Genomic DNA, 13,635 nt, shown 5'->3' on the forward strand with positions numbered 1-13,635 from the left:
TAGTCCCACATTGGTTATCCACCACATCGGGTAGGGTTCGGGCTTGGGCTTGGGCTTACTGTTGTGGGTAGTGGTTAGACCAATAGCCTAAACTTGTTTTGCCTTTTTCTTGAAAGCAAAGAAGTTTCAAAGGTTCTATTAGGAGTTGGTCTCTCTTTCTCCTAACCTCTATAAATAGGACCAGAGTCCATAGAGAGAATAGACTTGATCGAAACTCAACTCGTGAGAAACGAAACTCAAACCAGTTCTTTTCTTCTTCTTCTTTCTCCTTTGTCGGCCGCCCGAGAGAGTTATATTCTTGCATTCTAGAGGGTAGTCCGTTCTAGTGCAAAGTCGTCAACATTAACCATTGAATCCTGTGGAGGAAGACGCATGCTGCTTGCCTTTACGCACCATTGGAAGGGCGAAATCTTTCCTTAAGGACTGACTAATCCGCCTTGGTTATTCCCGCTATTGCATCCCTTTGTTTCTTTATTGATCGTTCTTCATACGTTTCTACTTTAGTTCTTTGTGTTCATACAACTATTCTAACATGTATTTGGATGGAACTATATATTGGATTGCTAACTCTACTGATGATTCAGATAAAATTGGTATTGGTTCTTTCCGCTTTGGGGATGAGAAGATGGAGTTTGATCCATTAATACCAGAGTTGGTTCCATTGTGGGATGATTTCATTGAGATTGGTGTTTTGGGACAATGTCTAGCTGTGGTTGATTATTCTTCTCATGAATTTGCTGATGTATGGATACGTTGTGGGGAAACTGCGAGTTGGCTACATGCGTTTGCGTTACAAATATTTGATGTTGTGTCGTTGAGCCTGTTGTACTTCTTGAATAATGGTGAGTTTCTGTTCTCAATTAACTATCGTGATGTGGTTTGTTGTGACCCTACTGGTTATGAAGATGGTAGGGAACTTGGGATTCATGGCATGTCAAAGTCAGTTCAACCATTTGTTCACATAGGCACGCTTGTTTCGCCTATAATCGGTAATGTCGTTCAGTTGGAGAGGTAAGAGTAATATCTTCTTCTTTTTTCTATGTTTGTTTGCTTAATTTTTGTTTTATTTACTTTCATATCTGCATTATCTTGTGCATTTTGCTAAGGGTAGAAATATCTCTTGCTTTTTAGGCTAAATTTTGTTCACCTGTGTCCAACTCTATCTCTTGGTTTGCAATATTACAGTTGTGTTTCATGATATTTACATAACTGCATTCTTAGTTCATGTTATCTCTATGGTGTTTGGAAACTGGAATTGTAAAATAGGTTGGAAAGAATGGAATTGGCAGATTTTAAGGATTCACCTGAATCCAATTCCAGCTCATAGTATGTCTGGTTGGTTGCTATATTCAATCCTCCAGCACTTTCAAATTTTGTATTTCTTTCTTTTCTTTGTTTGGGAGGTGGAAAATAAGGAAATCCATTTCTATAGTCTACAAATCAGTTGGATTAACAGGGGTCCCTTCATGTACACCTATTCTGAAGCTTGTCGTCTCAGTAGAACTTTTCTGACCTAGAGCAAATTGGAACTAAGTTTTGCAGCACTTTACCAATTATTACAGCTTGTATGTCTATTGGGCACAACTTTAAGAACTTGGGACCATTTATCACAGATTTATAGAATGCTAATTGTTAATCATCCTTTTCAATAACCTTTTATGTTGTATAAATTTTGTTAAATATCTTGTGTTAATTCAAGATGTAGCTGCAAGCTGATTCATCAAGATTTTTCTCAACTTTTGACTAACTTGGGTTTGTCAAAATTCACGTTCGTCTCTTAAAATTATTGGAGAAAGCATCTTCTTTGCTTTCTGAAAACGAAGCACATGGCAAACTACTAAAAATTAGCGGAAGTGCTTGCCTGATAGATGGTCCCAAAATTGTATTATACTTAGGGATAGAAACAAACTTATTTCCAGTCCGTATCAATGAGAATCTAGATCATTTTTACTGGGGTGGATACTGGATGCTTCGAAACCCTCTGTCAAAGAATACAGCCAAGCAAGCATGTGAATCCGAAAGGCATGGAGATTGGAGTGGTTGAAGGAATTTTAACATTTCAATTATCAAAGTCTTAAGCCATTGTGCTTTTTCAGGAAGTAATTTCCAGGCAATACTTCTGTACCAATCACGATTTACAGGCAACCTGGTAATGTTTGAATTGATGAGTGATGAGGAACTTGTATGAACACTCTAAAGAATATAATTTATTGAAAACTCTATATGTTAAATTGTTAATCAGTTGTCTTGACAACTCTTGATGAAGGGGTCATTAGTGTGATGGCTCTGTCTCTAAAAGTCCTAGGCGAGATACTGATCTACTATTCCGAGATACTATGTCAGAAGTTATAAGAGGGGCTTTGCTCAAGCCAAGGGGTAGAATGTAGAAACTAACTTACAACCTGTTGTGCACAAAAATAGGATGAAGAGAGCATGCTCTAGATCGATCTGTTGTGACTGCATTGCACCAGTCTAATGTTTTATCTATATTTTCACCCTCTCTAGCTTGAGTCTTGACCAAGTGGGCATATATAACATATTCAAATGACATGATGGTCATGGTGAGGAGACCATCTCCACAAAGAATCATCCCTCATTTCATTATGTAGCTAGGTTCGTCTTAGAAAGTGATATAGGACAAGCATATGGGTGGAAACTGATTCATCTTCAGTTGCTCTTGCATTCCAATTTGGCAGGGTACACTGGAAGCTCAAGGACGAATGGGACGATCTCAAGAAGCGAGCAGTATGGATTAACATCACTTCCACCTGGCGTGAGGTTAACTTTGGAGCAGATTGCCTATCTAAGTTTGGAGCAACTTTAGCAAAGAACACTAAAACATGGTGGAATGAGAAACCTGATCTCTTGCATAGGATTGAAAATCCAAACACCACGTACTTCAGATTTGTGACATAGAAACTTGACTTTTGTAACTTTTCCAATTCTTTTATTAATCAATTATCCTTTAGCAAAAAAAAAACTTAGAAAGTGATATGTACACAAAGATGTCCATATTTCATTCGCATTAAGGAAAACAAAAAGCTGTGGTAGCGGTCCCTTATGCAAAAGGATTCATATATATATTTACAGTATGCATGTGTATATATATTTTTCTTTTCCTCTCTGATCGACTCTCTATTTACAATGTTTTTTGTTTGCTCTATGCAAGCCCGTAAGAACTGCAGTGAGATCCAATTGAAACTTGGTAATCAATTCATGCTAATCAATTTAGTGTCACGACCGCGTGGTAGCTTCACCATGATTTGTTTCTTTAGGCAATTCCTTGAGAGCTTAGATGTTTGATGTAATCTTATACTTCCAGCCGTGTAGGTGCGGATGTTGTTTCCAACTGATGACAGTTCGATTTTATTGGATTGTCTAACACGGATCCTTTTACAGGGTGAGTTCTTTGGAACTCGAAGAACTTTAACAACACATGCCCTCTCCAAGTATGGGATTGCATGCAGATGGGAAGGTAGATCGATCAAGAAATCTCCATACTCGTTCGTTATTTCTTGTGCCCAATCGTTCACCTTCATCTTTCTCCGACCACTCTTGCATGAAATGGCTACCAAGGCACCTACAGAATGATTTCAAACACCATATCATACATTCTGCACGATCAAGTATTTGAAGTATAGCAGAAATGTGACTGCACGTTAGAATATACTTTAGTTGGAATAATTATCCCAAATAAGTGTCCGATCCAACATTAGTCTGGGTAAATTGCTCATATGACGAGTTATATTGGCTTTGCTGCAGCTATATAAATAAATTTTACGAAACTGCAAGAACTGGCACAACTTAATTTAATTATTACTGATACAAGCTTAATTAAACTCGTAGTTTTCATTTACATGCAGAAGTTTTCAAGGGACAAGTGACGGCGGACAGATTGATGAACGAAATCTCTCTGGGCATAAAAAATACTTATTTTAAGAATAATCAAGAATGACCATGTTCCATCATAGGTGACCATGCATGTAATATAATACTGATCTTTAGATCGAGGTATTACAGCAAAAAACATTGTGGCCTAAATTAACTATCAGTCTTTGAAAATTATTGATATTTGAGAGGAAAACAGAACAAACCAAAAGAACTGTAAAACGTTAATTTCGATAGAAGAACATATCTGGTAGCTGGAGCTGAAATTTTATTAGTTTGACAGCCATCACCAAGAATATATGTTAGGTGGTGATGCAGTTCCAAAATCTCTTTTATTGATGTTACCTGCCAACCTATTCTATCTTCCGATTCAAGTGGCCGGATTCCTGGAATATATATAGATACAATATTTATAATAAAGAAAATGTTGGAAGCCATTTCATTCTACAAATTTAATTTTTAGTCTGATTTATTTTATTTTTTTAAATAAGAAAGTTTTTCTGATCTTTCAAACTTGTTCTTCATACCGTCGGAGCAAGTATTAAAACATAAAAAACATATATATGAAGCACAGAAGTATTGAAATTATGTACCTGTGACCGGCCATGCATAAGTTTCAGCCTCTCTATTATCCAGACAAGCCTCACAACCAACTGTGCCGGTTACTATGACAGAAGAAAGTTTCTCCTCACCATAACCTGCCAGTTCCACAAGTTCTGACCGTGTTGATAATTCGGCTAATGGATTCCCGGTCACTGAGGATGTAACCATAAAGAACAAGAATAGCATGAGAGCCAAGTAACCATGAAATCCGCTCATATTCTTTTTGTTTGTAGTTTCTGTGCTTTGCATTATGTATTCCCTAATGGAATGTAAAGACAGTAGGGAGGTTATGGACTCGGTTTTATAAGATAGTGTATCAGAAAAATGCCATCCATTTCTCACCAAATTACAACTCGAACATATTACATCTCCAAGTTTTGACTTGGAAGGCCATTCTAATTTATTAAATTGACCATCTACTGTTGTGCACTTTGATTTGGTAAATATGTTTGCTTAGAAATATTATTTGTATATTTATAAGAATTATGTTAATTAATTACTTTGAGACTTGAGCATACATTCTCAATGAATTATCGGGGCAACTAATTACTTATATAATCAAACTTTCTCTTAAACAAACATGTTTGTGGGCAACTTAATTATATAGTGTCTTGAACAATTTTTTAATTTATAGTTATTAACTTGTTTAACGGAAGCCATTATGTAAGTTGCACAAAACACTATATAAACTGTTCAAGACACTATATGCCGTATATGCCATATATATCCGTTGTCCGTTTAAAAGAAAGTCTGCTTATTTATATATATGAGTTGCCTACATGCCACTTCACTAAACACAGACATATTTTATCCTGCAATTCTAAATATTTATCCAAGTACAATTTTTGAGCTCAAAACTCTGCCTTTATATTGAGGTGAGCAACAATTCAATAATCAAATTACACTATCTATTATCATTCCTTGAGGGTGCAGTGCCTCTGTATTTTAAGGCCATTCCCTTCTTTATACAACCATATGCTTAATTAGGACACCAGCAGGCCATGCCTTTTATCAAAAAGATTGTAATGAAATATATTGTTATGTATGTCGTATGTAGTTCTAGTGAAACATGAATTTTCATATAATAGGATTGTACTTTTCTTGTGAAAATACAGAGTTACCTTTACATCTTCTAGAATAGTCAAATAAATACCCTTTTTTTGGAAGTAGTAATAACCTGACATGTATGTTTTATGACGATAATAAATCTGTATATTGGTAGATTACCCATACTGAGCAGTGTGTGAGTATGTTTAAAATGTGTCCAAAAAATCAGCAACGTCCCATGTATTAAGGTGGCACAAGATTTCACACTCTTTGACGTGAAGAGTTCAAACCCTCTTAACTGATGTAGAAGATCTAAGACTCTAAACAGTCTAAATAAATAAAGAGTAAATTGCGCTTAGTTAATTAAATAGTTATTGATCGTAAAAACATAATGTTGGAGTAATTGAAGCCCTTAGTAGTAGGTGGTAGTTCTGTAGTTTTGTAAGGCAACGGGGGTGGTCATGTATCCATATTAGCCTTATTGTTGTCTTAGAAGTTGGGAAGTTAGAGGATTGGGTGACTGTTGCTTGGTTGGTTGCCTACTCACTATCTTCTTTATTCAAAATCCTCCATCACAAAGCAGTACCATTTGCTGATATGATGTTCCACAAGCTTACACGTTTGTTAATTAGCCTTTGAAATGAAGAAACAAAGGCCTTCCACTCTACTAGCAAGTATTTTCCGTAGTTGTTCAACCGTCTCCATCTGTAATCCTTTGCCATACATACCTCGTGGAGTTGAAGCTTGTACACTTGTCTTTTTTTCTTTTGCTAACTGGGTGTCTGGGCCAGCTTCCGCGCACCTAGACTAATTCCGGGCTTTGGTTGGCAATTCGACGTACATGGTACTACTACACCATAACAACATATTTATGACTATTTTCGAATTGTGACAACATATTGGCGTCAGAAATTTTGTGACGGTGTGTTGGTGTCAGAAATTGATGATTACTGTCAGAAAAATACATAAATTTACATGATTTAATTCTGGCATTTATTCTACAACATACCGACGACTAGTTGGCGTCAGAACTAAGACACGTGTTAGGTCACACAACTTCAAATGGCAGCTCTCGTAAATTTGTAACAAAGTTTTATCGATCTCTTCTCTTTCGTCAACTTCCAACCCCCTCCAAAAGTGTTCTTCATCTTCTTCTCCATTCACGAGGAGTCACACTCACATCCACAAAAGTGTTCGATATCATATGCCCATACCTCTCTCTCTCTCGTCTCTCATTTATTTATCCCATATCCACATGTTGATCTGAATTTTGAAGCCCTAGAATAATTTTCTCTAATTTTACAGTCTCTAATTTTAAAACCCCTAATTTCAAATCCTTTAATTTATCTGAAAATTACAAACAAGGGTCATTCAATTTGTTTTTTTTTTTTTATTAGTTGACGATTCTCATAAATTGATTTTGGGTTTTGCAATTAATTGATTTGAGGGTTTCATGTCAGTTTCGGGCTTCACTTGATCTGGATTTTTGCACAACAGAGGCAAGGTTTAATCATATTGGTGTTGTTCATTTACAATGGAATTTTGTCTTCTACATCAAGTGCGAGGTAAATCTGATTTAGAACATCATTTTGATGAATCTGTAAGTTAGAGGATTTGGAAATCACAAATGACTCTCATCCTACAAGAAAATGTTTGTAAAAAAAAAAGAGAAAAGTAAGAGTGTGGCTCTGTTTGATGGGGGGTGACGTCCTTATGTCATTTTTTTTTTTTTTTTTGCTAATATGTTGAATTTTGTTGTTGGTGTATAGTTCAAATGCCTAGAGAACAAGGTGGCTGATGTTGAGGCATTTCTCGACTTAACCAGTATGTTGGCAACTTTTGTAAAGTCGGAATGCAATGAGGGAATATAATAAAACATCTGATTTTGTAACTTTGCTACTCCTATTTTTTTTGCCTCGATCAGAGAATTTAGTGGTACTCGCGCCTTGTTGGTTTGGAAGTACATTGGAAGTTTTGCGCCTAAAGTTCTCAAGAAGGCATTGGGATTCTGCACCATGCATGTAAATAACAATGACATCTTCTTCTTTGAATTTAAGCAACATTTTCATTTTCTGGTTTTTAAGTATATGTTTTTTTACTGGTTTTGAAGGGTTGGTCCAATTAATACATAATGAAAGACATGAAGGTTATGACTCGCAGAAACTTGCGAGGTTAAGTGATAGTTCATGCCTGCAGAGGTTCGTTTTCCTTGTTTTAGACACATTGTTTGTAACTTTGTATCATTATTTCTTAAGGACTTTGTGATGTTACATGCCTTATGCCTTACATAAGAGGTTGACATGATGTTCTTCCCTAGATATTTGTCGTCCAAAATATGAATGTTGGTTAGAATATTGCATACATACTGATCAGCTCCCAAATGTGTATTTTATTACCCTTATATTACTGCATTACAGCCCTTCTTACGCTTAATGAAAAGACAACTCATAGCTTTTAATGTCTTTTTCAAGTTACAGAGAATTTCAGACCACTTATAATAAAAGTTGCTTTTTAGCACCTAAAGGAGCCTTAATCACGCTTATTATGAAAACCAGAAACTGCTATAGATAAGTACTGAAAAAGTCAAATTTAACGGTCAAAGTCAAAGGTCAATGTCAAAAGTTAAAGCCCTCAACTCAGAAGACTAGAGATGGAGGCCCTTATTTCAAAATATGTCATTCTCCTAAAACCTACTTTGGTCAAAAAGAAATAAAAAAACAAAAGCAAAAGCAAAAGTGAAGTGTGAGGTATCTAATTTGTAATGGAGAAGAGCAAATCTGTAAAAGGCAAAATTAGGGGTATATAACCCAAAAGTGTGAGGTATATTTGTAATAAAAAAAAAAAAAAAAAAAAATTAGGAAAAATAGGTTTTGATTGATTTTTGTGGATGAAAATGAGTTGAACTTGGTTGAAGTTGTATACTTACCAAGAGATTAGAGTTTTCATTACCTTGGGAAGTTCAAGTGTTTGAGGCAAGTTGTGAATCATAGCTCACACACTTTAAATCAACTTAGTAATCAACACTCTAAGTCTAAATAACTCTATTTAATCAAGATTATCAATCTAAACTAGTTAATCTATTAGATTAGTTTAGTACACTACGAAAAATCAGTCAATAAACGATGGCCCTTATCTGTCGTTTTAGGACAAAAACGTGTGCCTTAATCCGTTGTTAGGGCCGTCCATAAAATGGTGTGGTTTTGAAAAACGTTGTTTATCCAATAATACAACGACGGCTTTTAACACTTGTTTTTTAAACAACGGCTATTGACACTTGTTTTCTATAAGTTCGTCCCATCTTAAAATGTACATTAACGACATCCTATGGCCGTTGTTTATTAATAATCATATATGTTTTTTGGTGCTCATTTTAGTACCTCGTACCCACCTGATAGTCATTTTAACCATAATATGAACTGTGCATTGTAACTGTATAAAATTAAAATGGAACACAAGTACTGAACAAAAGCACAAAAGATTCATTTAATACTTCGACTTTCACCAAAGTCAAACTCAAGTAAAACATTTGTATATACAAGTGTCTTTCATACAACAAATAAATTTAAATTACATGAGTATAAACTTTTCACCATCGAATGATACCACCCGCTTCAACGTCACCAAGGTCTTGAATCTCGTCCACCATGTTGTAGTATGCATTTTGCAATAACCCTCACAATCACCAAGCAGTCTTCCAAAACGCAAGAACTCTACAACAAACATTTTGCGACTCACATGATATAGAGATGGACTCGAGGGAACCCAGCAAGAGAACTCCCGTCTGATACATATAACAAACTATCTAACTCCAATTTCAGCAAAGTAACATTTAATATAAAGCCTTCAAATACTCAAATAACAAGGAGAGAGGATCACCACAGCCATGGACGCCACCGAGTACTATGATTTCAATTAATAGTTTCACTTGGTGTTCATGTTGGTCTGGTCATGATGGTAAGCATATGATGATGCAGGTCTGAGGATATAGCTTCGACTCGGGGGCAGATTTGGAGAGTCGAACACCTTGCAAATACGTTGTTCACCCTTGCCCTTTCTAAGCATTAACCTAATTGTGGGAGCATGAGCTAGCACCTACCCCCATGGTTTCCTTGGATCAACGCAATGAACACACCACCACCTGGATGACATGATATGCTAGATGTTATAGTCTGAACAGTCTTTGCTAATGAGATAATGGAAGGGAAAAGATCCATCCATTTGTTCTGAAAATAGAAGTACATGTCTAATCATAGGCCATGCAAGACATAGGTAGACTGAATTTCAACTATTGGAGTCAGTAACTAGGATCCTACTTTGGATATAACATCATGTTGCTCTTCATATATAGTAGACATATTTAATCCAACAAAATCGAACAAGAAAGAATATGACATAAAACAAAAAGATTACAAAAAAAAGGCAACTTACTTTTAGTGTGAAATTTGTTCAACACTAAAGACTATGAACTTAACAATCTATCTAGAAAGTATCACGTATTATACAACTTTAAATGTACATTTCTTTGAGATTGAGAACTTACAACATCTAAGAATGCATCAGCAAGAGTAACTAAACTAAACCTTTCCATACTAAAGCGTTTCACCTTCCAAATTCTTTCTCAGAATTAACAATTTTGAGCCCAGAACAAAGCCAAAGTGTGGTGCAATAAGACTAAAATGTACTTACCATTCATTGTCACTTGAATCGCCTAGCTAGCAATATATTTATCAACAGAAATATTGAGCAAAGGAATAAATAATACCTCTTCTTTGAGTCAGACATTTTCAAACCAAAGATGTTGTTCATTGAATGACATTGAATGACATCGAACCTCCACAGTTAGGACAGGATATGCTCCTCAACGCGGCTTGTAGCCTAAAGTCCTCATTTTTTAGGTTCCCATTTTCGGCTTTGAGTATCACATTCTAGCTTCTATCTTGTTATGCCTAAATAAACATCAAACATAACAAGATAAAAAATGTTGTGAAATTTAAAGTAACAGCAAAGCTTATATTGTGTTATCACATTAAGTAATCGTTAAACAAGAAGAGGCACAAGAATTGGTCATTAATGAGAATCAACCAAATAGTTGAGCCAAGGTAATGAGCTTAGCTTTTTCTCAATTCTTATCCGTCCATAAGTTTATTTTTGGTACGCATGGATACTATTGTTGCTTGGAAAACGTGCATAATAAAGAAAGTAGAAATGAAAGCTAAGAACACCCACCTTCATCCGAGTTTGTCGATTTTGGAACCAGAACTTAACTTGACGAGTTTTAAGTCCAAGTTCTTGGCTGAGTTTCTTGGCCTATGATAGCAAAGAAAGTGTGCTTCATGTGTAGGTAAAAAAGGTGAGAGATACTGCAACTCTGCATACATCTGCCAAAAGATTGAATAGAAGAGTGTACAAAGTGCTGTCAGACTTTTATAAATGAATGTACAAACATTGAAAGAACAAAATCAGAGGTTCAAAAGTCCACCATATTATTACCAAATGAAGGGAGCCATCTGATCTTAGAGGTTCAAATCTAACAACAAGTGATCTGATCTCCATGGGAATCTACATAATTAACAAGAAAAAAAAAATGACGCCCATCTCTCTCTTTGGCTAACTTTTGTTAATTTTTCAATAAAAAAAATAGAATAAAACTAATGATTTACATTGATTGGGACCCATCAGCTGGTTATGTTTACCTGTCAAGGTCCTGAATCTGTACAAGTGTACATGAGCTGAAAATAATAGCAAACAAACGATTAGAGATAAACACCATAAATGAAAAACTAATTATTAGTGAAATAGTGCTCCATTAGAGAATTACAAGCTAAATGTGCAACTACAACCGTCTTTAGAATACTAAAGCTTAACATTATTCAAATTTGATGAAGCAAGGAGTAAGGAATCGATAAATACAAATCATAAGGTGTTAGATGTGCAAAGATAAGAAAGTGCTTCTTAATTTCCTATAATGTCATGGCCAAAATCCTTCTGACTTCTACGCAGAGATGTAGACGGCCCTTACTCACACCTTATGTTCTTGTACAACAACAATGCCATGTCAAGCCAAAAAAACCAAAACTAGTATTAAACTGTTAGTTATGTGTTTCACCAACCTTTAGAAAATACAAAGCCCATATGGATCTTCGCTACTCTGCACATCAACAAGTGACCCAACCTTTGAAGTAGTAAATGAGATGTGCTCATTCCATATCACAATGTCAAGCTCCTGCCTCCCAATATGATAAGGAATTATTGGCCAGTTACTATCGCCTTCCTTCACTATTTGAATCACAATTCCACCATTTAAAACCCATCCAAATCTTTCACACATACATTTCAACTACTTAACTATATACCTATCCAAATCATTTCTCCACGTACAAACCCAATATGAGCTGCAACCATAAGAGTGGTCTTGAAGACACCAGCTCATTTGTTAATTGTTTCAGCAGCTAGCTGCGCAATCAAACTCCCTTTTTCTTCAAAGCAAAGTTACTGAGTTCTCATCAGATTATGTTCAAATGAATATATAGTTAGATAATAATAGTTATTCAATATGAGAAATTGCACTAATACTTATGCCGCTCAATACATGGAACCTTCACGAATTCTACAAAAAACTCAAGTTCCAAGTAATATTCACAAAAAAAACATAAGGATATAAGCTACTAGCCTTAACGTAAAAATGAAAGAACTTCTCTAACTACTAATGAATATACTAATTGAATAACTTTTAATCAAATATATAAAAGAAAAAATAACTTTAATCACATACGGATTAGAACTTTCAAATTTCAACCAAAATCAGAAAAAGATATTATAACTAATAGTTTAAATTGGAAACTGGTATATCCATACAAAAAACATGCACAATTACAAGAAAGCAAAACATTGAATACCTTCTATTACATAGATACGAATAGCAAGCAAAACTTTCAAATTTAAACCATCTAACTTTGAGCTTAAATTCGCAATATCAGATAAACAAAGTGTTGGCTACTGATTGAGAGAATACAAAGGGTTATAATTTTTCTATAAATTAACCAAACAAGTAAACCGAAATTTCAAACTGGACTTTTGAAGCTAAATTTACGAGAAAAATTCAGGAAAAAAAAATCAAACCTTGAAGAAGATGGGAGATATTGGAACTTGTCTCCAATTCCAATCTTGAACCAAAATTCCGGAGAACCAAAACATCACAAACATTGAATTCGACCTTTAAATCCTCAGCTACAATAATAAAAGTGAAGAAGAAACAAGATTGTCTTACTAATTTCTCATATCATAATTCATACCTCTATTAGTTGACAAAAAAACAACGTGAAATTGAATTTAACTCAAAGTTCAGTAAAGTTGAACTTTGTAAACTCAAATTGATGAAACAAAAGGAAAATTTTACACAAAAACACGAATAATCGATTAATACCCTCGAACTCCCTGAATAGATAAATAGATGAGGTAAGGAAATAGAGGGAGTACCTGAGAAACGTGGTAAATCTGGCCTGGGTGTGGAGTTGAGATATAGTGGTGGCCTTTGGTGTGGAGTTGAGGCGGAGAGAAACAGTGGCGGCGTTGAGAACTAAATTTTTCTGTTTGTTGTACTTTTTCATTGGGTATGAGGGTGGGAATGAGCCCAGGGAAAGCCCACTCGCAGCAAACAGAATACAACGGCCAATGAGTCCATCAATGACGGCAAAAAACACTCACTATAGAACAAGGGCCATTAACCGTGGTTTTTGCCCCGAGACTGATGTCGTTTTTGAGCCAAAATGGTGTAGTGGTATTAGTTTAGTATTAGTTTTAGTATTAGTTTTAGTATTAGTTTAGTTTTAAGTTTTGGGTTATTGAAGACAAAGTTGTTTAATTATCAAAAACCCAACTTGTGGGGTTTTTAAATGGACCTCTATTGTAACTTAAAACAGGATAAAGCTCGAAAGGTTGGGCTTGATTCTCATATCAGGCGCCAACCGACGTCGTCTTTTCCTCAAACAGCGTGTAAGCACGACTTGAGAGGTAAATCCTAAACCTCCTCAAAGCCTAAGTAATATGATACTTTGTGTGTTCAAACATCCTTACATGATTGTTTGAAATTTAATTTCC

The 13,635-nt window shown here is 35.3% G+C and overlaps 2 protein-coding genes and 1 long non-coding RNA gene across 6 annotated transcripts; 1 reads left to right on the top strand and 2 right to left on the bottom strand.

Moving 5' to 3' along the window:
* The first annotated feature begins 515 nt into the window (after positions 1-515).
* LOC147503388 (uncharacterized) lies at positions 516-3,442 on the top strand. 2 transcript variants are annotated; one of them, XM_086608062.1, is made up of 2 exons: positions 516-1,011; positions 2,672-3,442. In XM_086608062.1, the coding sequence occupies exons 1-2, from the start codon at positions 533-535 to the stop codon at positions 2,754-2,756; spliced, it is 564 nt and encodes a 187-aa protein (XP_086464188.1). In that variant the 5' UTR covers positions 516-532; the 3' UTR covers positions 2,757-3,442. The 2 variants fall into 2 exon arrangements, with proteins under 2 accessions (XP_086464188.1, XP_086464187.1); XM_086608061.1 differs by having other exon boundaries at positions 2,697-3,442.
* Positions 3,009-4,740, bottom strand: LOC147503389 (uncharacterized). The gene is made up of 3 exons (XM_086604817.1): positions 4,482-4,740; positions 4,065-4,274; positions 3,009-3,580 (listed from the first exon to the last, which is right to left on the bottom strand). The coding sequence occupies exons 1-3, from the start codon at positions 4,738-4,740 to the stop codon at positions 3,210-3,212; spliced, it is 840 nt and encodes a 279-aa protein (XP_086460943.1). The 3' UTR covers positions 3,009-3,209.
* A 4,257-nt stretch (positions 4,741-8,997) lies between these two features.
* On the bottom strand, positions 8,998-13,187 carry LOC147503390 (uncharacterized). Of its 3 annotated transcripts, none has more exons than XR_015220181.1 (6): positions 13,015-13,187; positions 11,199-11,267; positions 11,029-11,097; positions 10,765-10,916; positions 10,301-10,484; positions 8,998-9,319 (listed from the first exon to the last, which is right to left on the bottom strand). It is a non-coding gene; the product is annotated as an uncharacterized LOC147503390 (long non-coding RNA). The 3 variants fall into 3 exon arrangements; XR_015220182.1 differs by lacking the exon at positions 13,015-13,187 and adding an exon at positions 12,658-12,692 and having other exon boundaries at positions 11,232-11,267; XR_015220180.1 differs by lacking the exon at positions 13,015-13,187 and adding an exon at positions 12,658-12,692.
* Positions 13,188-13,635: the final 448 nt, after the last annotated feature.

This window comes from Coptis chinensis, chromosome 4, assembly GCF_015680905.1.
Source record: "Coptis chinensis isolate HL-2020 chromosome 4, ASM1568090v1, whole genome shotgun sequence".
NCBI classification, from domain to species: Eukaryota; Viridiplantae; Streptophyta; class Magnoliopsida; order Ranunculales; family Ranunculaceae; genus Coptis; species Coptis chinensis.